The sequence below is a fragment of the Gekko japonicus genome, unplaced genomic scaffold, assembly GCF_001447785.1.
Source record: "Gekko japonicus isolate JY-2015 unplaced genomic scaffold, Gekko_japonicus_V1.1 scaffold1374, whole genome shotgun sequence".
Lineage (NCBI taxonomy): Eukaryota > Metazoa > Chordata > Lepidosauria > Squamata > Gekkonidae > Gekko > Gekko japonicus.
In genome coordinates, this window is record NW_015164711.1 from 67949 (window position 1) to 95040 (window position 27092).

General features: G+C 44.2%; 1 protein-coding gene across 1 annotated transcript in view; it reads left to right on the plus strand.

The window, feature by feature from the left end:
• The window catches only part of COG5 (component of oligomeric golgi complex 5), a 97323-nt gene that overhangs the window by 62370 nt on the left and 7861 nt on the right, over nt 1–27092 (plus strand). Inside the window, exons 10-15 of the mRNA XM_015409544.1 lie at nt 5866–5976; nt 9521–9583; nt 11826–11929; nt 13681–13918; nt 22209–22285; nt 23224–23350. Of these exons, the coding sequence (XP_015265030.1) occupies nt 5866–5976; nt 9521–9583; nt 11826–11929; nt 13681–13918; nt 22209–22285; nt 23224–23350 (720 nt within the window). The remainder of the gene's footprint in view (nt 1–5865; nt 5977–9520; nt 9584–11825; nt 11930–13680; nt 13919–22208; nt 22286–23223; nt 23351–27092) is intronic.

The following is a 27092-nucleotide window of genomic DNA, read 5'->3' on the forward strand; positions in this document are numbered from 1 at the left end:
GTTCAACCAAGCTTAACATATTCCCTGAGACAATAATATAATCAATAACACTCGTCCTCTCACCAGAGCAATAAGTAAATTCAGCTGGATAATCTGTAGGGTATGAACCATTTAAAATATGGCAACCAATGCCATTTACCATTTGTAAAAAACTATAACCAGCAGAATTAATCTTTTGATATTTTGAGCATCTCACAAGTGGGGGAGAAGGTACTTGCTCCTCTGGCGGACAGGTATTGTATCTATCATAAAGAAAAATGTTATTTGGACCTATCCTAGCATTAAAATCTCCCCCAACTATCAAATATGCAGTTGGATACTCACTAATTAAATTCCAGATATATGTTTCAAGGCCAGCCCAATCTATATCATTCTGAGGGGGACAATAGACATTAATAATTAAACATGTTGTCTGAGAGTACATCAACACTAATGCCATAGCCACTTGATTAAAGGAAACCAGTTGTTTAGCCCTTACATTCAGAATAGTCGAAACTAATATACCCAATCCCCCTTTTGCTCTCCCCCTTTTAGAGGGCAGTGCTTGAAGATCGTATGTTTTATACCCATTAAAAATAATGGGATCTACCCGCCAAGTCTCCTGCAGCAAAATTACATCAAACTTCCTTTAAAAAATTACAGTTTAAGCATCTCTCAATCTATTGGCCCATCCCATGACATTCCATGACATTAAAGAGATAATCTGTGAGTTGTTGTGTCCATCAAAGGAAGTTGAATTATGTAGTCAGTCAGAAGAAATAAAATCCAATTGGCCTGTTGGATCACTAAACACACATCCATTACTTCTAACTTCCTTGTTCTTAAGAGGATTATTATCATGGATATCATTGTTAGATTTCCCAGACATGTCTTCATTAAAATCCATCACAAGATCTGGGGAAGCAGAATCGCTATTAACAGGAGTATTAGGAGTATTAGGAGCAGTAAAAAATTGGAGCCTCTCCTTATTTCCTTGGAAGTTACGACTTTGGTTCCCCAGCGACAGGAGGTTAGTCCTCAATGTCTCAAGTCTATTAACAATCACAGCTTGGTCCTCTGTTGGTAAATTTGAGTAAGAGTTTATCAAATCATCCTCTACGGTATTGTTGAGATTCAGAATCTGCATGTGCCCAGCCAAAGTTTTTCTCCCAATGAGAAGCAACAGGAGATAAGGGACCTGATTATCAATTTCAGGAGCCACAGTTACTTAGACCTCATGCAGCTGGCAACTGGTTCCCTGGGTACGGTTCCATTCCAGGGCACTGCAGTGGACCCTGCTCCCATTTCAAAGGGATATATCAAGCACAAGCAGTTCAGGATAACAGACAGCCTGAAGAAGGAACTAAGATGGTGGACGGTATGCAAGAACCTGGCAAAAGGAGCCAGCTTTACCCAGTCACACCAAATCATCATCACAATGGCCACGAGCAAGAGAGGCTGGGGAGCTCATTGCATGGACATGATAACCCAAGGAAGATGGGTTCTATCAGAGGTTACACAGAACATCAACTGGCTTGAGATTTGTGCAGTCAGGTTAGCTCTAGCAGCCTTCCAACAACAGTTGCAGGGCCAGCACATGCTCATTCGCACCAACAACATGTCAACCAAGGCCCACATTCATCACCAGAGGCACCAGGTCAAAACCTTTGTTCCTGGAAACCAAGCAGATCCTACACTGGATGGAGAAAAACCTGACAAGCCTAAACGTGGAACACCTCAAAGGCCAAGCCAACTTGGAAGTGAGCTGAGCAGGAAGGACCTGGATCCAGGAGAATGGACCCTAAATTGGGAAGTGTTCCTCCGGATTACACACAGATTTGGGACACTGTTGATGCATCTTCAAGTCTTTCCCAACAGCCACCAAGTGGGGAGATTCCTATCGAGATTTCACGATCCCAGAGCAGAGGGCAAGGACACACTGTCCCATCTGTGGAATGGGGGCCTATTATATGCATTCCCCCCCCTCAACCCCTCATCAGCAGAATACTCAACAGGATCAGAAGGGAAGAGGTGGAAGTGATAGTCATGGCCCCATTCTGGCCAAGAAGACCGTGGTTCTCGGACCTAGTACAGATGTCAGTCATTCCACCATGAAGCCTACCTGCAAGAACAGACCTCATTCACCTGGGCCCCATCCAACATCCAGACCCAGCCTTGCTCCAGTTGACAGCTTGGAAACTGAAAGGGCAGATTTAGAGGCTCAGGGCTTCCACAGGGAAGTAGTGGACATTATGTTACAATCAAGAAGGCTGTTTATGAGGCAGATTTACAACCACACATGGTGAATATTCAGGAAGTGGGCCACTGATGAGAAGTTGGATCCCCTACACACATCATATGGGGACAACACGTTCTTTCTATAAAAAGGATGGAAACAAGGCCTCAAGCCAAACACATTAAAGAGGCAGGTAGCAGCTGGCGTGATGTGGTCCATGGGGTCGTGAAGAATCAGACTCGACTGTGTGACTGAACAACAACAAAGCAGCTCTTAACTCCTGCCTGGGACAAGGGAGGCTAAAAGACCTATCCACAAACAAGCATGTAAAACTATTTATCATGGGAGCCAGACAGCTAGCACCTCCTGTCTGGCATAGGTTCCCCATGTGGAGACTTCCAGTGGACCTGTGGACAACCACAGAACCACCCTTTGAACCGCTAAAATTAACAGAGCTCAGGTTCCTGTCATGGAAGGTGGCCTTCTTGGTAGCGGTGACATCTGTGAAAGGGGGTTTCAGGACTCGCAGCATTATCCATTGAAAGGAATTATGGATTTTCCTTTCCTTAGGTGACCCTATGAACACACCCCCTCCTTTGTTTCCAAGGTTAGTTCAGCATTTCACTCAAACAAGCCACTTACACTACCATCCTTCTGCCCAAATCTGAAGCACCCATAAGAAAAAGTCTGGCACAAGCTAGATGTGCGCAGGGCTCTGTGCACCTGCTTGGATAGGACAGCTGCTTTCAGACTGTCAGATGCCCTGTTTGTCTCACACAGTCCACTAAACCTGGGGAAAAGAGTAAAAAAATCCACCATTGCCTCATGTGTTAAACAGTGCATCTTCAGGCTATACGAAGCTCAAGGTTTGACACCGACCAAAGAGGTCGTTGCACACTCACAGGGCAGCAGCAGCCATAGAAGTCTTCTCTACTAGAGCTACCGTGGAGAAGATATGCAGGGCTGCCCCATGGGCTTCATTCTCAAATACTATAGAACAGACCAAGCGACATCAGCAGAAGGCTTCTGCAGCAAGCGGTGGACCCATAAATAAGGGGAAAGCGTACACCCAGAAGTACAGCTTAGGTAAAGCTAACCAGTTTGGATGACTTCCCCCACTGAAGGAGATTGAAACACTGGAGCTTACCTGAAGGTTTCTTCTTGTCAGTGGGGCAAATTCATCCACTTCCCACCTACCCCCCCAATGAAAATGATCATATATGTATGTATATGTAAAGTAAGAAGGTTAAAGGAAGAGACGAGATGGATATGAGAGATGACACTTTAAAAACTCACACAGCAAGGCTTGGTCATGACTGGAGCGTCAGCCTGAGATCTCTCCAATAGGGAGCGAGCAGAGGCGTGACCTCACCTCTTTGGATGACTTTGCCCCACTGAAGAGAAGAAACCTTCAGGTAAGCTCCAATGTTTCATTTTTTGGCTTTGCTTAGTACAATTTATTTCTCTGGGATATTTCTCTGAATCTCTTCCCCATGTGCTAGACTGCAAGAGTACTATTCAATACAAGGTATTTTCTCGGGTTTCTACCCTATCACTGTGGTATTGCTCTAGTACTGCACTGGAAGATTATGTTTTCAGTGGGACAGTCTAGATTTTCTCAGGAGTTCCTGAGTAGTGGTGGCAGGTGACCAGTGTATTTTCTAGTGAACACTTTGTCTAGGGGTTTTCCCAGCAAGGAAATTCACCAGTTCACCCTTCCTACCATAACACCGTGCATAACTGTATTTCTAATATTATTTCTATAAAGAGTTGCCATTGCCAAGTAATTACATTCACACATACATTCATCTTGAACTCTGTCTCTGAGATGGAGACTGATAGGTAAAAGATTAAGATACTTCTAATGGACTCCTGGATACGGAATTACTTTCCCAGGGAATAGCTCTCTTTTTGGGTGCATTATATGTGATAGTTAAAAAATACTGAATGGTTAGTAAACCAAGCAAATAAGGTGGGTACAAAAAAAGCTGGCATAGAAGAAATTGGACTAGGTAGTGATCTATGAGAGAATAATGCTACTGAGACATGCCAGAACTCATTTGTGGCTGAGTGGGGGGTTCTTCTACAAGATCCTGAGGCTTTTGTCTCTTACTATACTAGTACCAGCTACAGCATAGTGTGCTGTACTTTTGGAAAAGCGTAAGGAATTGAATGAATCAACATGGTTGATGTGTCTAAATACTGAGAATATTTCTGTCAAAATCTTTTGTTTACATCCTCACTTGATGGAACAGATTACCATCAGCAGGCTCTCACAGCTACCTTGGGGGCCAGACAGTTTCTGAGGCATTGAGAGAAAGAGTTTTCCTCACTATAGTGTATAACATAAATTTATTCAACTAATATATCACCATGCCTTTATGTCAAAGGTTGTTTGTTTGTTTACTAAAAAAAAAGTTCCTGAATTTTTTGCCAGTAATTGCCATTGGGAGGCTTGCAGTGATTTAGTCCATTTATGAATTGTATGTCTACGGCTGAAGAATTGCTTCTTGGGTTACATTTTCTAGTTGACTGGATGAGCTCCATGAGACATTCCTAGCACTGAGTATTCATGGAAATACAGTGCTGAAGGGAGAGGCTTCACATACGTGCTCCCAGTATGGTAGCTCCTGTTTTTCACCCTACCAGCAGTGTCCCACAGAGAGGATGCTTGTCCAAAGCATTATGCCCTTCAATTCTTGTGTATGATGGAGAGCCCTTCGCTTATTGTTAATTATCAAATAGTGGTTTGATGCTCAGAGACATAGGCATGGTTCTCAGGCATTGTAAGAAAATATGACACAAGAATTAGCCCTCAAGAGTTTGTTTGTTTTTTAATTCCATTAGGAAAGGGATTGGAAATAAAACTTTTTCCCTAAATCACGGGTTTCTTATGGTGACCCATAAGGTTTTCAAGTAGGAAATGTTCAGAGGTAGTTTGCCATTGTCTGCCTCTGCATAGTATTCCTTGTGTAAATAAATAATTTGGGGGTTTTCAGTTTAGAAGAAAGGCACCGGGGGGATGACAAGATAAATGTCTACACCATTCTGTGTGGTGTAGAGAAAGCAGATGAGACTTTTCTCCCTCCCCCAAATACTAAAACTAAGGGGTCACCATACAAAAAATAGTTGGCGATAGATTTGAGACAAGCAAAAGGCAACATTACTTCATGCACCAAGTAGTTGACTTATGGAACTCACTGTCACAAGGTGTGGTGATGGCCCTTTGCTTAGATGAATTTAAAAGGGGGTTGGAAGGTATGCTATGGCTGTCAATATACGTCATGATGGTGGAATGGGACCTCCAGGTTTAAAGGCAGAAATGCCTCTGGTTGTCAAATCCTGGGGAAGCAGGTGAGAGCTTTTGTCTGAGGTCCCTTGTGGGCTTCCCTATGGCATCTGGTGTTAGAAACAGGATGCTGGACTGGATGGACCATTGTTTTGATCCAGCATGGCTGTTATTTATGTTTTTTATGTTAAAACACAAGATGTTATATTCCTCAGGGGGAGGTGGTAGTAAAAATTACCAATCAGTCTTAAGATAACAATGAATTCTATTTTGCCTTTTATTCCATGTTAAGAGGCAGAATGTTATGTGTTTGGATTAATGTCCTTAAAAATAAATTGCACTCCTTATATCCTTTCTGCAGCTCTCTACGCAAGGAGATGCCAGCCAGGTGATTGGACCATTAACCGAAGGGCAAAGACGAAATGTTGCTGTAGTGAATTCACTGTACAGGCTACACCAGTCCATACTAAAAGTAAGTGCCAGGGATGTGGAAGTACTTTTTTTGTGAAGTTTTGGGCTTAATGTTTCTTTAACCGTTCTGAATCAAATAGGAGAAGATGCATGTGAACACTTCTAAAATGGTTTCTGTAAAGACTGACATAGAACTCCATTGGGACTGACATATCTATGGGACCACCTCTCCCTATATGTGCCCCAGAGAGCCTTGCACTCTATGGAGAGCCATCTGCTGATTGTCCCTGGCCCGAAAGATGCCTGTCTAGCTTCAACCGGGGCCGGGGCCTTTTTGGTCTTGGCCCCAGCCTGGTGGAACATGCTCCCGATTGAGATCAGGGCCCTGCAAGACCTGTTGCAGTTTCGCAGGGCCTGTAAAATGGACCTGTTCCGCTAGGCCTTTGGTTGAGGCAGTGGGCATCTACCAGCTGGCCTCCCTGCTGCTGCTACATGAGACCATCATGGCTCGGCATCAGCCCAGTTATTCCCCCCCCCCCCGCCTTTGGTAACTGGAATTCATTGCATTGCACTGCCCGCCTTAAATTCTTTAAATTTTAAACTGGTTTTATTGTATTATTTTATTGTATTAACTTAGATTGTTTGTATTTATTGTTGTGAACCGCCCTGAGCCTATTTGTGGGAAGGGCGGGATATAAATTGAATGAATGAATAAATAAATAAATTGTTATACATCTGTATGAGTGACATTGTTGTACTTCTTCTACCTAATAGACTTGGATTTGTTGTTGTCTTCTTGTATTTGCTAATTGGTGCATTTATTCCTGTGATGTGCTTTTTAGTTTTCTCTGATAATGTTGACGGCTGCCACAAACTTGGACCAAGCTACAGATGGTTATATATTTGCTGTAATAATTACAAAGGTCTGCTAAGCTCTTCAGCTGAGTCATAATACACTCCAAGGAGCATAATTTAATTGTGCTGAAAGACTTGGTGGGTTTTTTTGACTTTCCCCTTGTCTAAACAGCACACCCACAGAAAGGCAACTTGTGCTCTCCATGCTGGATCCCGCAGACCTGTTCCACTAGCAGAGGCACTTTCCTGTTTCAGAAGTACCTGATTTTCAAAAAAGGGAGGAGGGATGACTCAGGAAACTACAGGCCAGTCAATCTGACTTCTGTCCCAGGGAAGATACTGGAGCAAATTTTAAAGGGATCAATCTGCAAGCATCTAAAGGACAACTTGGTGATCCGGGGAAGTCAGCACGGATTTGTCCCCAACAGGTCCTGCCAGACCAACCTCATTTCCTTCTTTGATTGAGTGATGAGCTTACTGGATTGAGGGAATGCAGAGGAGAGTGATGAGGATGATCAGGGGCCTGGAGACCAAGCCCTATGAGGAAAGGCTGGGGGACTTGAGAATATTTAGTCTGGAGAAGAGGAGGTTCAGGGGGGACAGGATTGCTCTCTTGAAGTATCTGAAGGGCTGTCACTTAGAGGAGGGCAGGGAGCTGTTCGTGTTGGCAGCAGAGGATAGGACTCACAAGAATGGGTTTAAATTAAGGGCTGAATATTAGGGAAAACTTTTTTACAGTAAGAGTTATACAACAGTGGACTCAGCTGCCTAGGGAGGTGGTGAGCTCCCCCTCACTGGCAGTCTTTAAGCAGTGGCTGGACAAACACTTCTCAGGGATGCTCCAAGCTGATCCTGCATTAAGCATGGGGTTGGACTACATGGCCTGTATGGCCCCTTCCAACTCTGTGATATTATGAATTCTATGATATGATTCCCCAATGCAAGTTCACTTCTGGGCCTTGTGTTGGGGAAGGTCCATCTCCCTGAGGAAACTGCCTCTGCTAGTAGAAAGGATCAGTAGGATCCCAACTCTATATGGGTAAGTTGCCTGTTTCAGAAGTACCCGAGGTCCCTTCAAGCAGTCCCAGTGTGCTATTTTCAGATCGTGGCCACCTTCCTCAGAATAGAAGACATATCCAAACTGTTCAAGAGAGGCAAAAGTAATCTTTTCTCTCATAATAGCTGCATCGTTAGGGATTAGCAAGCAAATTGTATGCATACATCATGGACTGTAAATCACTTGTTTCCTCATGTGTTTGGTATGCTACATTTCATAATCCTTGGGTTAAATTGGCTGTAACAAAAACAAACCATTACAAAAATGGGGGTGGGGTTAATTGCTGGCATGCACATTTATGTGAATGCCGAGTAAGTCTGGAATAATTGTGAAGGTGCACAGGGAAGTTGTATGTTGCAAAATGTTGCACCAGTACCTTTTTTTATATTTTTAAAAAAGTGCTCTGAGCCCAGGATTATGTGGAAGTGAATGTCTGTGGAGGGGGGGGGAGTATATTTGGGGGTGTAAATCCCCTCCAAAGAAAATTGCTGCCTGTGCATTTGCAGTCATTGTAAAAACTAACCTCCCATTCAGCAGCAGTGGAAGGAATGGGTGGGGGAGCCACAGTGGGCCCTGCCACAGAGGCTGGGAGCCTCGCTGGGTCCAGGGGTGGCAGCAGCAGCATCAGTAGAGTGGAGGAGAAAGCCACAGCGGGCCGAGGAACAGGGCCTTCAACCTCGCCAGGCCCAGGGACAGCAGCAGCATCAATGGGGGGAGGGAGAAAGCCACAGCATGCCCAGCAACAGGGGCAGCAAACCTCCCCAGGCCCAGGCAGAGAAGCAACATTGAAGGGGAGGGGGAATCTGCTGTGGGCCCAGCTGCAGGGGCTGGGAACCTCACTGGGACTAGGAGCATCCCCCTTCAAGCATGAAGGAACAGAGGCTGCTGCTTTGCACTTGGGCTTGGTGCTACCTCCTCCCAGTGCAAACAGCATAAAATGTGCTGTTTACACATGGAGGAGCACCCCCACCAAGCGAGAGAGAGAGAGAGAGAGAGATAGGTGCCTTCTAAAATGAATACGTTATTTATAAATATTTCTTTGCATATATGTCGCTTACCTTTAGTAACACAGTGAAAATCCTGATGTTGTGGTAGTAGCTACTGCTAAAGCAACTTTTTAAAAAATCTGCCATTGTGGCATGTCATGATTTATATCACAGTTGTCAAAATAATAGTTATGCATTAGATTGGGGGGGGGGGGGATGAAAAGGTTTCCAGTGTGCTTTCAACAGGAGAGGCAGGAAGAGCCGTGCATTTAATTCGCGTCCACACCTCGTCTCCTGTAGAGTCTGACATAGTCTTGGGGCCAAGATCGCCAACTGCTGGGGGGGGGGGGGGGGGAGGGGGGGGGCTGGAGATCTCGCAGTATTACAACTCAGTCTCAAGGCTACAGCAGTCAACCACCCGGAAGAAATGGCTGCTTTGGAGGATGGACTGTATGGTATTATACCCTGCTCAGGTCCTTCCTCTCCCCAAAACCTCACCGTCCCCGGGCTCCACACCCAAATCTCTAGGAATATCAGTCTGTAGTTGGCAACCCTAATTAGGGTTGAGTCCTCACACAGACATTTTGCATCTACCACCTTAGAGCCTAAGTACAGAGAGGACCATTGCTGACACCATGTAAATGTACAGGTAGGTGAGTGTTGGCTTCCCTGGGGCCTTAATGTGAGTTGTTCTGCATGTTTTTCAGGTGGTCTCCAACCAAAGTGCATTTCCAGCAGCTTCTGAGCAAACTATTAGTGCAGCCTTGAAGGTAGGTAAATATTAGCAAGACACAAAGGCAGATGTTGATACTTCTTGTGTTTTCCCCGTAATGAAAAATAGACCATATTCCCTCCCAAGTAATATTTGTTTTCATTTTGTGTAAAGTTCTGGTGATAATTTGCATATATATTATATGAGGATAATCAGGGGCTAAAAATTTAGGGGAGGTTCTTGTGCCATTTGCTGATGACAGGCCATTTCTTACTGTCTCTTCACCCTCCTTCCAACCCGTCTTTCTTGCTTTACATTGTGCTTTGTGTTTTTACCTGACGACAGCTCTTCTCCAGTCTCTTTCTTCACAGGTTTGTCCAATACTGTATTCTGTAAAAGAAATGGCAAATAATGCAACCATATGGGTCACCTGCTGTTTTGAAGATCTTTCCATATTCTGTTTCTCTTCTTGGCCTGCCACAAGACACCTGAAGGCCTTGATCTTCAATAGCATGTTATTAATCATAGGAGCATACTGGTTAGAACATATTGGTCTGCAGAGGCTGTTGGTTTCCAAAGATACTTTTAAAACATCTGGAAATATACAGAGCAGTAGTGAACTGTGGTCCTAAAATACCTGTTATGCCCCAAGGGAATGTTGCATGTTGCCTCCACACAAATAAGTATTTTACACCTAAGTCCCTTTAAGCACTTCGAAAATACCTTTGGTTTCACTGGAAGAGTTCATCATGTCCTTAAAATTGACATCTGAGGAGCCTGAAACGTTTCCCACCAGTTGGATCATGCCCTTAGTATTTTACTTTAGTTGTACATGGCAGGGGTTGAATAGATTTTTAAATATTTTTTTATGTTTGATTACATGTGTGTTAAATTTACAGAGCAGTGCATGCTACACAGAAGGGAAAAAATACATGTGAGGAGAAGGCCCTTGTGGTGTTGGATTTTCCCTCACCTTTTTCTTCCTATAGCGTTTTGAGACACACAAATATACCCCCCAAAAAAGAGGTATTGCCAATGGTCATAGGATCCCTGCAGACAAAAATCTACCAAGGCATGGGAGGTTACAGCACAGAGGGGCAAAACTGTTGTTGCACCAATGTACACTTTGCTCCACTTTGCTTCTTTGTTCCTTCTGTCAAGTGGAAGTGGAAAAGTGAAGCGGAAGCATTTTTTCTGGATTTACTGCAGTCCCCCCCATGCCTGGTGGACTTTTAGTCTATGAGGTCATCCCCTTGTCACCCCATTCTTGGTGGTATTATGTCCACACAAACATCCCAGCAATGCCTTTTCATTGGTATCTCGGAAACCACAACTGGATCAAAATGTGGCCAAATGCCTACTGATGGCTGAAGGGCACATCTGATGCCCATTCTGAAATGGTTTTCTGCCCGGGCTTGGTTTATGGTGCTCCATAGCCAAGCCAGGGATCAACATAACTGATGGATGAGCTCTCCCTTTCTGAACCCCCTACTCACGTTGAGGTCCTTGGAGCTGCTGCACTTTTCAGTGTCTTCATCTGGCAGATTCAGCCCTCCTCCACTAGAGCATGTGCCAGCGCCACCACTCAAACAGCCTGCTAGAATGGATTCCATAAAATGCCCTCCTCCTATTATTCCAGAAACTATGCAAGGCTGTTCTGTTTCAGAGGACCTACTCAAATTCATGTGTCTGAAGGACTGAGTTTCTGTGTTTTATCCACTCTGAAAATAGAAATTATTGCAGGGTCATCATTATGATCTTGTGATATTTGGTTTGTAGTTTTTATCTTTGTGAGCTCTGTTGACCACTACAACAGAGCAGCATATACATTTATAGATTAATAACAGATAGAAAGGAACAGCAGTATGCTCGCCATAATAACCTAGTTTTCCCTCCATGTGAAGATGAAAACAAAAATATAAATAAAAAAGGGAGAGAGAAAACCAGTAGTTAGAAAATAACTCAAAAGATGGGGTGATGTTTCTGTTTCTAGGTCTAGAAATAATTGTTAAATTGGATAGAACTTTTCTGCATAACTACTTTAATTACAAATGAACCTTGGTTGCCCTTGGTTTGACCCCTTCATCCCCATAAGGGGGGCTGGGAAGATTTCCAACCAAGCAGCACAAATGAATATGTTTAATTTCCATCTATAATGGGCCTTGTCAAAAAACAGCACTGTTTAAAGTTAACTAATCAAACATTTTGTAATTTAATTGTATCTTGGTACCCACAGAGTGTAAACATATGGTTTTTCCTTCTTGGTTGTTTTCTGCCATTGGTTATATATTTCCTTGTAGACAGTCCATGATTTGATGGGAAATGCTGTACAACCTTTACTGAACTCAGTTGGAGACTCGATAGAAGCTATTATCATCACCATGCATCAGGAAGACTTTTCTGGGTAATGGATTCACTACTGGAGTAGTTGTCTTAGATATGCATATGATAGGTACACCCTGGAATAACCAGAAATTACATTAACCCCAGTGACCTCACACTAGGAGAGCCAACCTTAGCAGCCCAGTCTGTATTTTGGTATGTAGGTTAGGAAGCAGCAGTAATTCTGGCTGTTCAACTGTATACAATTCACGTATTTCTTTATTAGAAAGGAAAACCAGTCAACACTTTTTCAAAATGAGAAGAGCAAAGGACCAAAAAAGGGCAGTTGTTCCGATAACTTATTTTGTAAGACATTAAAAGTTAGGTATGTAGTCTGATTAAATATACAGTAAGCTGCGACAACCGACTGGACTTCTTTTCAAAAATTTGATTTTTTAAAAAAAGTTGGTTCAGTCCCACAAATCCATTTTGCTATCAGAGAGGCTTTCTTCCAGTGGAAAGGAACACTGGAGGCAAGGTCGTCCTGCTAGTGGAGCCTTTGTACAGGATCTAACTCCCCCTCCCCCAACATAAAACCAAATGTGGAAATGGATGCTGGGTCTAATGCTGATTATTTTCTTCTGGAAAAGATGCAGCATAATCTTCATTAGGTATTTCAAGGCCGGAAGGTTTTGCTTTGTTACCAGCTTGATTTGCCAGGTGAGTTGGCATGCCAGACATTAGGATAGTGTTGATACGGATCAGGGATTCCAGATGCTTCTCCCAGTTTTTGAATCACACACAAAGAGCTGTTGAGGGGGGAGGGAACTTGAACCCTCCCAGAGGCTGTGAAGTGAGGAGAGTGTGGCTTTGCTCAGGTTTGTGATGGAATAGGCTAAGAGACCACCAGGCATTGGAGTTTTCCACTGAATGAACCAAGCCTTAGCTACCTTAAGTTGAACTCCCCTATCCAACAATGAGGGCTGGATTTTTCAAAACATTAAAGAGAAGAACTCTGGCTGCATTTGGTATGTGGGGGCAGGTGGTTTTTTTTGGCAGTGCCATGAATTGTTCACACGTAGCTGTGGGCTTCTCTGCCCCAATTGCAAGCAGTTCTGCTTCTCTCTAAGGAAACCCAGTGCACAAAATGTTGCCCTTTGAAAAACATTTTAGTGTTATGAACTGTGATGAAGACACATGATGTACCTCAGTCCTTTCTGAAATGGAGAGTCTTTTTTTAAAAAAAAAAAGGTTTGAGAGCTTGTTGCTGTAATGTTTTTTAAAAGCTATAATTTGGCCAACTGAATCGTGCGAGGTGGTAGAGAGGCCAAATGTTTGAAGTCTCACCCTTACACTTGCTTGCAGCTGAACCCCGTAGCTTGAACTGGTTTGGAGCTGATTAGAGGGGAGAGCATGTGTATCATCTGGGATGTGGAATTAAAATGATAGCAAAAAACGGCAGCCGCATCCAGACAGCTTACTTAACTGTGATTAAGCAAAAATATTCACAAACATAATTTGTTCCCAGGCTCAAGAGCATGTCCCTCCCTTTGCCTTCCCTTCTTATACAGTGGTTAAAAACCTTAGGAGGGTGGAGAGTTACCCCTCAGAACAGCAAGAACTGTGTCGCTGATACTTGGGATTCAGCTTCAGAGGGTACCCCTTGTATTTCAAAATTAAAATAAGACACTCTATCAGATGCATACTGCCATTGCAACCATTCTTCTCAGGATAAAAGGAAACACAGCACACACACACACACAAACACACTCCTCATTGGTTTGTATTGGTTATAAACAGGAAAGTAACTCTTTTCTCTGCTTCTCCTGGTAGGTCACTGCCCACTTCAGGAAAGCCTGACGTTCCTTGTTCACTTTATATGAAAGAGCTGCAGGGCTTTATAGCCCGAGTTATGAATGACTACTTCCGACACTTTGAATGTTATGACTTTGTCTATGAGAGCACCGAAGCCATTGCACAGAGAGCGATTGAACTTTTCATTCGCAATGCCAGCCTGTTAAGGTCTCTGGGCGAAGGAGGGAAAATGCGGCTTGCGGCTGACTTTGCACAGGTAAGCAAAAGAAGACAGGCCTCAGTTTCTATTTGCTCACACCTTGAAGTGAGAATGTACATACAAACACACACTGGTGCAGTGTCCCATACTGTCTCCCTCTGTCTGTCTATTGTATGTTTATCACACCCTTCCTCCAAAAGCTTAGGGCAGCATGCATAGTTCTCCTCCTTTCCTCCATTTTATACTCCCAGCGTTCCTGTGCGGTAGGTTAGGCTGAGAGAGAACAATTGGACAAAGGTCACCTTCATTTTATTTATTTATTTATTTACAAAATTTATATCCCAACTTTCTCCCTTCATCAATGCCACTAAGGTGATTAACAGATTAAAAACATACATAATAAAAATATGTCTTAAAAACCGTTAAAACCAAACATATCATTAAAACAATTAAAGCCGTGCTGAAATACACACGTGAAAACATAAAAACAACCATTAAAATGTATCATAGCATAGTAGAGATTCCAGTACACTACACTGACCTCTCCACCACTTTGGCTTTCCTTCACCTAGAAATTATCCATATTCTGCACATAACAAAACCAGACAACATGGTCATAATATATTAAGAGAATGAGGTAACTTTGGTAAAGTGTTTCAGCTGCCATGTTTGAAGTTTAAGAGCAGAAAGCAAGGGGCTATACTGTTTAAAAGGTACTCTGTTTACAGTTTCCACTGTGATAGCAGTAAGCTTTAGAGCTAATTTATACATTTTGGCCAGACATGTTCTGAGAGTTTCATGCTAGGGTTCCCAGAGCCATGTGGACCCAATTTTGATCAGGCCCATGGGGAGAGAGGGCTTAAGCCCCCCCCCCCCATTTTCTCAAACTGAAAGTGCCAGGGGGGGAGACACTATTTCCCCTTTAGGGGAGGCTACATGTAAATTTCTCCATGGGGAAAATAGTAGCTCCCCGGAGCCATCTCAAGTTAAGAAAATGTAGCAGGGAGGGAGGAGGCTTATGCTCTTCCCCCCATGTATGTGATTTGCATCAGGCCCACCCACTGTTGGGAATTAAATTCCAAGCATGCAGCTCCCAGCACACATCTGATCTGAAATCCTTTCAGTAGCTACTTGGGGGACGTGAGGCGTTTGTCATGTGTGACTGTGGTGACCCTGGTAAATGCTGCTGTGATTCAGATCCCCCCAAATAGGTGGCAAGCAATGCTCCCTCTAAGCTGTGGAGTCTTGTGAGCACAAATTCTACTTTGTGAGCTACTGGCATTAAAGTTGTGAGCGAGCCATTTGGCTACTGCATAAATTAGTCTGCTTTGGAGCCATCCTGCCTGAGCTCAGACAAAAATGCATGAGCTGGAGGCTAAAAAACTCTGAGCGAGCTCACACTAACTCAGCTTAGAGGGAACACTGGTAGCAAGTGTTATCAGTCAATACCAGCTGTTGCGGCCTGTGCAGACTAGAATTGCGTGGCTGAATTCTTGGGGTTTCTGTCTGTGAAACCATCTGTACATGCCATTGGCTGTGACATGGTCTTAAGCAAGCAACTGTTGCTGGTGGAAATTTTAGCATGTTACAAGAAAGTGGAACATTTTAAATGTATGTTGCTTTAATGATGGAACTAATCGTTTTGTTGTTATTTCTTATTTTTATTTATTTATTTATTTATAATCAAATTTATACCTCGCCCTCCCCACAAAGCAGGCTCAGGGCGGCTTCCAACAATACAACAATACAAGATAAAAGCATAAGTACAGAAGTAAAACACGACAATTAAAATAATGCATTACAAATGTTACAAAGTACTGGCTGCAGATAAGATAAACCAATGAGATGTATTCAAATAAAGTGCTTCGATGTTATTCCACATAGATGTTTGAATGTTATATTGCTCATTCTTGAGGCAGCTGCTGATGTCAACATTACGGGCCATGCACTAAGACAGCGGCGGCCCCTAGTTATATGCCTGGCGGAAGAGCTCCGTCTTGCAAGCCCTGCGGAACTGTGAATGGTCCCGCAGGGCCCTGATCTCCTCCGGAAGCTCGTTCCACCAGGTAGGGGCCGCCACTGAGAAGGCCCCGGCCCTAGTAGCAGCTAGCCTGGCCGCCTGTTGTCTTTTATCTGAAAAGATAGCCACACCCTCTTATCTCTGTGTAAAGGGATCTGTATGCTGTCCCCCCCCCCTCTGTGTTTACTGTAGCTATTGACTTGTTTACTAGACTGAGAAAAGGATCTCTGATCTTTGTGGTGGTGGTGTCTTGGGAGAGAGCTTTATGGAAGCCTGCAGAATGTCCAGTTTTGAGTTCTTCCTTCTCTTCTGCTTGTCTTGGTTTGGTGTGGTTTCTCTCTCTTGGATCTTCTCTCCATCAGTGCCGCTCCTTTCCCTCCTTGGTGTGAAGTTTTTAAAAAAGAAACTAACATCCTAGCACTTGTTCACCTCAGATTTTCATGTTTCCTCCCTTTTCTTTGAGCTGCTGGTCCCATCTTGAAACCTTCACGTTGGGGTGGCTGTTTCTAAGCAGGGGAAGAAATAAATTCTCACTGACACCTTCATGGGAGTATTGAAATTCTTAAGCCTCTTCACAATCAGCCCTGACATCTGATGTACATGCAGTACAAAACAGCTTATTTACTAGAATAATCTGAAATAGAGTGTTTGTTCACCTCTCCTTCAAAACAGGGGATACAAAATAAAACAAATGATTATGGTGCTTCCAGTTCACCAGGGAAAAGACCAGCAATGCTAGGAAAAATTGAAGGCAGTAGGAAAAGAGGAATACCTAACATAAGATAGATTGACTTGATTGACGGCCTTCAGTTTGCAAAACCTGAGCAAGTTATGGGATGTTTTGGAGGTCATTATTTCACAAGATTGCCATAAGTCAGAAGCAACTTGAAGGCACGTAGCACAACACAGAGATCACCTAAAAAAGCTGCAATTTGGTATCTATGTAGGCAAGAAATGCTGATTATTAGAAAAATGTAAAAGGGGGCATTCATATGTCTTACAATAAAAATAGGGTGAGTTTTAAGGGCTTTCCCAGAACGTTTAGAAAGCAAGCTGCAATTTCAGTACATATAGAGCTCAAAATATTCTGGATCAGTAGACACGACTGAAAAGAAGAGGTCTTACACAGAATCCTGAATGTGGTGATAGCATTCCAGCTCAGATGATAGCTCAGATGGTAGCATTCCACCACAGAACAAACAAGTGGGGAAAACAAAGGGTTGTGGGATTTCTGTTTATAGATTTGTGAGGGAAAAGAACACTTCCCGTAGCAGTCAGGAATGTGCATGTGTGTTTTCTTGTGCAGGGGATACCGAAGTATCCTGAGTACTTCCCATTGTGGTGGATCCCTGAAATTTGGTTAATGGATAGTATCCTTTTAAGCTAGAAAGAAATGTGAAAAACTGGGGACTTAACATGGCCCCACAAATTGTTAAGGTAGCTCCCAAGCCAGCCAGAAAGCTGAAATTTGGCATAGCTTCAGAGGCAAAAACAGTAGGAGATATGTAATTCCTAAGTATTAAGGTGCTTCCATGTCCCTCAGTTAAATGTAATATGCATCACACTAGAGAACCAATGTGGCATAGTGTTTCACTGTCAGACTAAGACCTGGAAAATGCAGGTTCGGTTCTGCACTCTGTCATGGAAGCTTGCTGAGTGATCTTGGGCCAGTCACCCTCTCAACCTACCTCATAGGGTTGTCGTGAGGATAAAATGGAACAGGCAAATGTAAGCTACTTTGGGTCCCTATTGGGAAGAAAGGCAGGGTGTAAATGAAGTGAATGAATGAATGAATGAATAAGCATAGCCCAAATTGTGCTGATTATTAATGAAGTGGGATATTTTTATGTCTCATGATAGAAACTTGGAACATGACATTAATCTCAACCCAAAGACCAGCATTTTGGCACTGAGCAAGTCGAGCCCCTTAGGGAACAGAGTCACCTATTTTACTCAGATTGTAATGGGGCGGGGGGGAGAAGCAACCTGCAACTTCTAGCAGCAGTTGAGGAGCCTCTGACTAGTTCGTAGAATGCAAGATTCCATTATTTATTTATATAATAGGACTGCTGTTACCAGTAAGATAACTAGATTACAGCTAAAAGAAAATGAAGAGCACGTTGTTAAATTGACAGGACTTTCAACAGCTTTATGCAAACCTTGTATTGTTTGATGCATCATAAGATAAAAATAGATTTTGAAATGTCGTTTCACACTTGGACCGCCTCAGTGATGTTGGATTTCTCCTATCTTGAAGAATCATTGTTGAGATAGCAGTTTTGTTTTTTTAATGAGAATTCTAAGCTATTTAACTTTACAAAATAAAATACTGGACATATGTAGAATATGATGTTTATTTATTTATTTTTAATCCTAGTTAGGGATACTGATTGCAGCTCATCCAGAGCTAAGCAAACACTCCCTAAGGGTGACTTTTTTTTCTTTTTAATTTTCCAGGGAACTGTAGACAAACTCCAGAGCCTCAGGAAGATAAGAAGCTATGTGTTCTCTGTGCTTCTTTAACAGGGCTTGGGGAAGCTTTTCAGACAGATCACAAATGGCCTGTGCAGAGGCTTTCTATCAATTCTCTTTTAGCTCCATCCTTCCTCCTTTCTGTTTTCTTGCTCTTTTTAATTTATGGGGAGGCAAAAAACAATTGCCCTTCTTAAAGCCTCAGTGTGAAACAAATTTGCATAATGCAAATATGAGCTAGGAAAATTCATGTTCCAAAGCAGGTAATTACAGATTTCATCAGCATCACCAGACCTGCTGTGTGCTGAGCTGAGCACACATTTAACGTTAAGCAGCATGCTGAACTCTCACACATCTTTAGAGAGAGGAGCTTGAAAATATTTGCAATATTTTCTCTCACAGTGTTCCCACCTCCTTGTGTTCAGATATTTAGTTTTCTAGCACTTTGTGCTCTCTTGCAAAATTGGTGTCGCTCATGGAATGAGTGTCAGTCAGTGAGGCAGTTAATAGAAATCTGTTTTGAATCTGTCATATTTCACAAAAGCTCCCTTTTTTATAAACTTTTGAACTTTTGGGTATTGCCTGGTAAGGATTCTTAGGGGTCAGTGAAGTATTCTGAAATGACATTTTCCTGACATTTATGCACACTTTGAAGCTTCAGCTGGGAACTGATGTACCTTCTGACCTACTCATTATGAAGAGCTTTTTTGCTGTATAACAAAGCTAAGTGCACTAAGGCTATAGTAATTTAGAGTATTTTAGGTTGCGTTCAAAGATACATTGTTGGAAATCATATCTTGGCCTTTAAAGTGATGCCCCTCTGTATGATTAAGAGCATGAAATGTGAACATGGCAGAGTCAGAAACAGTAGAAGAAAAACTGATTCTTCAATACCTAGCATCAAAAATATGGATAGGCCTCTAGTCTTTGCTCTTTGACAAAGAGGTACTAGTAGAAAACATATTTCCATTTGGAGAAAATAAATTTTATGTAAAAGCAGAGGTATAAAATTTCTGGAAATGTTGAAGATACGGAGTTTTTCTATTTGGGGGAGAATTGAAATAGATGCAATTCTTTTTTATCAAACCTGAATTTATTTTACTGACCTAACAGCATCAGATGCATGATTTTTAGAACTCATCATATAAAAAATGTACTATTTGGCATATTTATGGAATTTAGAAGTATAAAATACTGTATTATTCTACAAGCAGAATTATGAATATACTCAGTCCGAGAGAGAGAGAGCGCTCTGTAGACTGTTGCATCCTATGCTACCTTAGCACATTCTTCTTAGGAAAACATAAAAGATGAAAGTAGAAAACAATCTTTCTAGTAAACAGAAGTGTTACCTGCTCTTCACAGAAACGGTTTCCTTCCTTTCTGATTGTGTCACCGTTGTGTATGCAGCATGTGTGGATCATGTTGTTTGGTGACAGGGAGCTTGTGAGCCCATGCAGTAGTTCTAACGTTTAGATACCCAAAGTGTTTTCTATGGTCACACTCCACACAAGAAATATATTAATTTACCTTTTCTTTTGATACATAAAAAGAGAGGTGATCTGATCCTTTATCACCACTGATCTCGCTTGCATCTCCTGAATGTACCTGTTCTTCACTGTCATAGGGGTAGAACTTTAAGCCTCTGCTTCTATTCTCCCAGTTTGCAAGAAAGATGGACTGCCACTTGCTGGGCAGGGCAAAGTCTATTCTTCTACCTTATCTTACCCCACCCCCACCTCCAGTCACTGCTGCCCTGCCCAGACAGCCAGCATGTGCAAGCAAAGGATTTGCCTCTCACCCTTATTGCAGGCAGACTGTCTGCCATCCAGGGGCGTGGAATATATCCTGGTGCCAAGCTTTTGCCTCCATCTGCTGTGCTTCCACCCTCCATCTCTGTGCTTACAAAGAATCAGAAAGCCCTCCCAAAGCCAGTGGGGACAGTTCTGTCACTGACAGGAAGTATGAAGTGTTTCAGAGCTCTGGTCTTTCCTCAGGAACAAATCCTATATATAGGAATCTCACATTCAATGTTACCTTCAAGTTGACACATTCATTGATTTATTTTCTGTTAATCTATTTGGGGCAAGGTCTCCTCACTTATTTTCCAGCATGCAGCTGCTGCTGCTGCTGCTGCTGCCAGAGTCAAATTGACTTTTCCCCATCTGTGTACCTCTTCACAAGTTTTATACAGTAGCCATTTCACTGGCTGCACTAGCAATCCTGCCCTAATAGAGACATCCACTTATGTAACATCTTCACCATCTGTCAAGAATCTACATTTTCTTTTTTCTGTTGCAGAGCTTTGATGTTAGGATAAATGTACACAGCAGTCTTTAGCAATTGTCGGGGGGCAGGCTTCAGGGCAACCCCAGAGCCTCCCCACAGTTCAGCCCCCGCACTGATGGGACAAGGAGCCCCGTAGCCCCTCCCGATGCTAAGTGGAGCCACTCATGCTGGATCAGTCTGGGAGGAGGTTGGGACTGGTGGAGGCCATTGCAAAGGCTGGGGAGGCATCAGAGAGGAGGAAGACCCCGGAGCCACAGGTGGGGCTAGCGTCAGCGCTGCAGCAGGCCTCTGGACAGCAGACAGCTCTGTTCTTGGCCCCCATAGCTGCAAGAAGATCTTGAGCAGCTGGCTCATGTCCACTGGGCAGGGGACGTGACCCGGGGGCCAGTGATCCCAGCTGGCTCCCTCCCAGGAGCAAGGTCTGAGGCACGCCCTGGCTTGGCATCACCCAGCCAGTCTCCCCAGGTGGCAGGGTAAGCATGCCTAGTGCTGAGGTTGGGCTGGGGAGATGGAGTTCTAGGTGGGTCCAGGGCCAGCAGGACCCAGTGGTGGTCACACCAGCTTGAAAGGTAGCTGACAGCCCCAAATGCCCCCCACAGGGGCAGCTGCGAGCACTTAGCAAAGGGATGGGAAGTGGTTCTTGCAGGGGGGTGCTGGGTTTAACAGGCAGCTCCAGTCAGCAAGCTGGGGAGGACTTGACAGTGAGGAGCAGAGTCACTCAGAGAGGGGGAGGAGGAACAGGGTGAGCCAAACCCCCTCCCTTCAAGGTCTGAGGCTTGCAGAGAACCTTGTTTTGCAGACTGGCAGGATGGTGGAAGGCAGCGTACCCTCCCGGGCATGGCCTAGGCATGACAGCAATCCTCAATAATGCAGTCTGTTGAGACGCACAGTGCCTTGATCTTCGGGCTGGAGGTGGGGTAATGTAGCTGCCATCTGCAGTATCTTGTCCATCATAGTGCTTAGAGGAAAACATAAAACTGAAATCAGTCAGGGTCATCTTCAGTATTTCAGCGCTTCTGATCTGTTGGCCTCCAGGCCCAGGAAAGCAGCCCAGACATTTCCAATAATAGAAATTATGACCTGTCCAGTTTGATACTAGAAAGAATTTCCTTCCCACCTGTGAACAGAGATGTTGCTCAAATAATGGCTAGGTTCAGATTCACAATAGGTCCTCCTCGCAAGGACAGCACTGACTGTTTCATAATGGGATGGAGGTCAACTAGAGGAGTCCAACTGACACACACAAAAATGGAAATTAGTGCACAGCCCCAGATAAGGCAAAAGGCACTTACTGCCTGCCACCCATCTCCCTTGGCTGCTAAAGGGGATATTGACCTGTTAGCTAATAAGTTTGTGGTTCCTGGGTGATTGCCTGCTTTTGGTCATCAGACAGGAGATCTGAGACTCCTACTAGCATTTTGACACTGGAAATGCACTCACTACTTAGAGCTAGGCGTCCAGCTGGTGGAATCTGCCACTTTTCTGTGAAATTCACCCACTGATGATCTGAGTTTGGCCCAAGGCATTGAATTCCTGATTGACCCCCAGTTTTCCTTCCTGTTTCAGATGGAGTTAGCTGTGGCTCCCCTCTGCAGACGTGTCTCTGATCTGGGAAAACCTTACAGGCTCTTGAGATCATTCAGGTAATCTCCATTCAGAATTTTTCTAACAGCTGGGCAACATGAATTAATTTTTTTCATTAAACAAAATCACCTACTCATTTTATTTGGGATGTATAAATTACAAACAAATCTGTATGTGTGTGTGTGCGCAAGGGTTTCTTCCTTTAACATTCTATTCAAAGTGAAACTGACTTGGAGAACTGTGTTGTGCTAATATCAGGTAAATTGTACCTTTTTGCGTTTGTTTTTTTATCTCAGTTCTTATGATAATGAGCTGTGTGTAATCACACTAGGGTTTTTTCTAAAAACAGAGGAAGTAAGATGCAGTATTGGGGGACTGTTTAATTAAAATAATAAGCTGTTACTACAAATTACCACCTACCAAATTATATAACAGAAGAGTGTGAAGACTGTGAAGCAAAGTAGCAAATGACAGCATGAAGAAACAGATCTTGTTTTTCAAACGGCACTTATTCCCTAGCATGATGTAAACAACGTACAAACTGGTTCCTGAGTTATGTCTCTTTGTCACACTGTAGCATGACTTACACTTGCAGTCCAGTGCAGAATTACTCCAGTCAAAGACCAGTGACTTTAGTGGGCTTATACTCAGCAACTCTGCATTAGGATTACACTTCAAAAAACAATACCCAGGTTAAGGCTCTGTTGTTATGGGCCTGATTCTTGGTAGCTGCCATGAAGTTCAAAATAAGCTGTGGTAAACAACACTGTTAGAGAAGAGGCCAAGCCTGCTGTCCCCAATAAAATGGGGTTAGTGTGGGGCCACACTGTGGTGAGGACCATGTATGGCCCCTTACCTGTGACATATCCCCAGAGACTTGATACAGGACAGGCAAACCTATTAATTGTGACCAGAGTTTTGCTGGTAAATGATGCTTCAGGTAAAATATGAATTCCTTTTGATTTATATAACTTCTGTCTTCCTTCTCCCTGTTTAGACCATTGCTGTTCCAGACAAGTGAGCATATTGCTAATAGCCCAGCACTGGGAGATATCATTCCATTTAGTACTATCCTTCAGTTCTTATTTACAAGAGCACCACCTGAATTGAAATCCCCATTCCAGGTAAGCCAGTTATGCAGTCTTCGGGGAGGGAGACAGGACGTGAATCAATAGTGAAAAAAAACATTTCTCCTTAATCGCCATGAAGGATGGGCACAAACCCAAATGCCAAGCCAAAATCCTGCCCAAACGTGGCCCAGTTTGAGGCTCAAGTGGCTCGGTTCGAAGGTCACGTGCTTGGGCCTCGAAGTCTCTGAGCTTCTCAGGCTGGCTCAGAAGCTCTCATGCACTCTCAGCAAAGAAACCCCACCCATGGAATTTTGCACCAAAAATCAGGTGTGGGTGGGGTTTTCCAGCCATCAAGAGACCAATAATGACAGTCTGAAGCTGACAGGCAAGTCTTATTTCCAATGAGAGACATATGTCTTCCTTGGGATTGGGTGTGTCTGTATATAATCACTGAAGGTGCACTCCTGTCCTTTGTTTGCATTAGGTGTTTGCGAGTCTTGTTCTGCTCGCACATAAGAAAAATATCTGTTGGTAGGCCTGGGGTGGGGGGAAAATTTATTAGTGTGGTGTATGTGGAAACCTGCTGGATCTCCTGGCCACTATACAAACTGCCAGACTGAAAGCATCACCATCTCTCTTTTTTTGCCTTCTTTCCCTTCTCTGCATTCCAGTGCTATGATTTCTTTCCCCCTCCTGTCTCCTTCTTTAATGCGAGGGGTGGGAAACTTGGGTAGAATTTTTTTGCTTTTACAACATGTTCTTGTTTTGACTTTGGGGTCGTCCGTGTAGTGGTTAAGTGTGTGGATTCTGAACTGGGAGAACCTGGGTTTGATTCCCCACTCCTCCACTTTCAGCTGCTGGATGACCTTGGGCAAGCCATAGTTCTGTCAGAGCTGTCCTTGAAAGAGCAGTTCTGGAAAGATTTCTCTCAGCCCCACCTGCCTCGCAGGGTGTCTGTTGTGGGGAGGGGAAGGGAAAAAAGTTTGTAAGCCGTTCTGAGACTCTGAGTGAAGGGTGGGGTATAAATCCAATTTCCTCCTCCTCCTCTTCTTCTTTTCTTCTTCTTCTTCGTAAATTAAACACCCGACTTACCCCACTACTTTTGTGAGTTCCGCAAACCGCCCTTTTCTCTGCCTGCTGGCTGTGGGGTTTCCCTTTCTGCTCCTGCCAAAAGCCCCCCCCCCTTCTTCCTGGGTTGCTTGAATCTCTACCTTGGAGGTTCTCTCTCTCCCCTGCCAACAAGGCACCCTACTTACCCACCACTTTCTGTGGGGTTTGCTAACGGCCCTTTCCCCTAGCTGTAGGGTTTCCTTTCTGCTCCTTCCAAAAGCCCCCCCCCCTTCCTAGGTTGGTTGAGTCACTGCCTTGGGGGTCGCCTCTCTCCCCTGCCAACAAGGCACTCAGCATGCCCACCACTTTCTGGGGGTTTTGCTAATGGCCCTTTTCCCTGGCTGTGGGATTTTGTTAACCAAATTGCTTAATATATTAATAACTGTGGGGAAATATGATATTTAATGAGCAATTGGCAACTAAGGGAACACAAGCCTATGTATACAGAAGTCCCACCTTATCCAGTAAAACCAAGAATAAGTGCAGAAACCGAGTCTTTTAGAGAAATGGATTCTTTACAATAAATTCAAGCACACACACACAGAGACCTAGAAAAGTTAGATAGAAAGGGATAGCAACATTCGCATTAGCAGGTAAAAATCATTGGTGGGTGATACGTACCTGATTCTGGAGAGATGAAGTGATCCACAGGAAAAATAAGGGAGACTATAAGGGATTAAGGGTCATATTCTGTACCAGCAGACTCAGGCAGCGCTACACCTAGAGTCAGCAAGATAGGGCAGGGTACAGGTCCAGAGGAGAGAGAGAGAGCACATGGCCAGGCCAGCTCTATTTTGGGGCTTGGGGGTGGGCTTCACTGGCCACCTCCCTTGTCACCTCCCCTTGGTCAGTCCCAAGAAGTTTCCTAATTAAAAACCAGTTTCAGGAGGAAGGGAGCTTAAGGGTTGGGCAATGTTGCTTCTAATTACTTTAACAGTGGCACCTTTGGAGAACAATAGCTGAGTCCAGGGGTATTGTCTTTTGATGGCTTTGGCTGATGAGTTGATGGGTTTATCTGGGGTGTGGCAGTCCATTAATCCACTCATGGCTGCAAAGCTTTTGTTATGCCTAAGAGCCTACATGCAGTCTCTGGTAAAGGTGAAGGGGGGGTGAGGGTGGTTGCCTGCATGTTGAAGCAAAGGTTTTGCTCATGGAGTCTCTTCAGGACTTTAAGTCTCTTTTGCGGAATATGGCGTTTCTCTATAGCAAATGGTTGCTGGCTTCATGGTGCTTCATGTGACTAGGGAGTAAGAGATGGCAGGTAACCTCAGGAACCGTTGGCACATCATCTCAGGAGAAGGCTTTTCCTCTGCTGGAGTGTGTCTGCAGCTGGCATCACTTTAGGGTCACCACACAGTTCAGCCCCTTTCGCACACTAGTTGCACAGTCCAGTTTATCACTTTATGAACTATAAGTCCATAAGAGCGCTACACACGCCTTGCAGGGCAACAGTTTCCTTTCTGCTCTTTCCAAAAGTCCCCCCTTTCTTCCTGGATTGGTTGAGTCATTTCCTTGGAGGTCACCTCTCTCCTCTGCCAACTAAGCATCCAACTTCCCCCCACTTTCTGGGGGTCTCGCTAATGGCCCTTTTCCCTGGCTGCAGGGTTTCCTTTCTGCTCCTTCCAAAAGCCCTCCAGGTGGGCAGACCACGATACTGGGTCCTTCGAAAGAGGGCTCATACTTAGATGTTGCCTCCCCCTGTGAGGGAGTGCTCTGCTCAGACCAGTCCCCTGCCATGTCTGTGTCCACTGAGTTTGGGAATCTGAACCTTACCTGTCTGCCCACCAAAGCCAGGCAGTCGGAAAATGCTGCTGGTTCCCTCCAAGGAGGGCCCATACATAGATGTCATACCCCATGCTGCCCATCGCATTGGGGAAATGGTGTGCTGCTTTCGGCTGTGTGCCACGTTCATGAGATGCGGTCAGACCACACTACTGGGTCCCTCCAAGGAGGACCAACACCTAGGCTTTACCTCCCCCTGTGAGGAAGTGTGCTACTCATTGCCAATCTCTTGCAGGGGTCATGTCCACTGGGGTCGGGACCAATGATCCCTCTAAGGTGTGGAGTCCTGTGAGCAAAAATTCTACTTTGTGAGCGAGTGATTTGGCTACTGCATTAATTAGTTTGCTTTGGAGCCATCCTTCCTGAGCTAAAACAAAATCTGTGAGCTGGAGGCTAAAAAACCGTGAGCTAGCTCACACTAACTCAGCTTAGAGGGAACACTTGGGACTCCCAACTCCACCCATCTGCCCACCACAGCCAGGTGGTCAGACCACACTACTGGGTCTCTCCAAGGAGGGTCCACACTTGGGCTTTGCCTCCCCCAGTGAAGGAGTGTGCTACCCAGGCTGTGCCCATCCCTAATTGCTGTAATGTTTGTACCAGCATTCAAGTTATGGCTTGCTGCTTTTGCTCTGGCAGAAAAAGTTCACAAGCACTGTTCTCCAGTGATTCAGTTCATGGGACAGTCCTCACATCTGGGATAAGCTCCTCCTCCATTAGCAGAATCGGCTTTGAGCTTTGATCCAGGCAGGGAGGGGCTTATCCCCTGGAGGCATCCCAGTTCTTGCCGGCCCTGCCTTGAAGCAGGACATGCTTGGGCAGTGCTGCAGAGCACAGCGAGCAAGAACACTAGAAGAAGAAGAAAGAAGAAGAAGAATCGGGCCGCAGCACCTTAGTGCTTGGA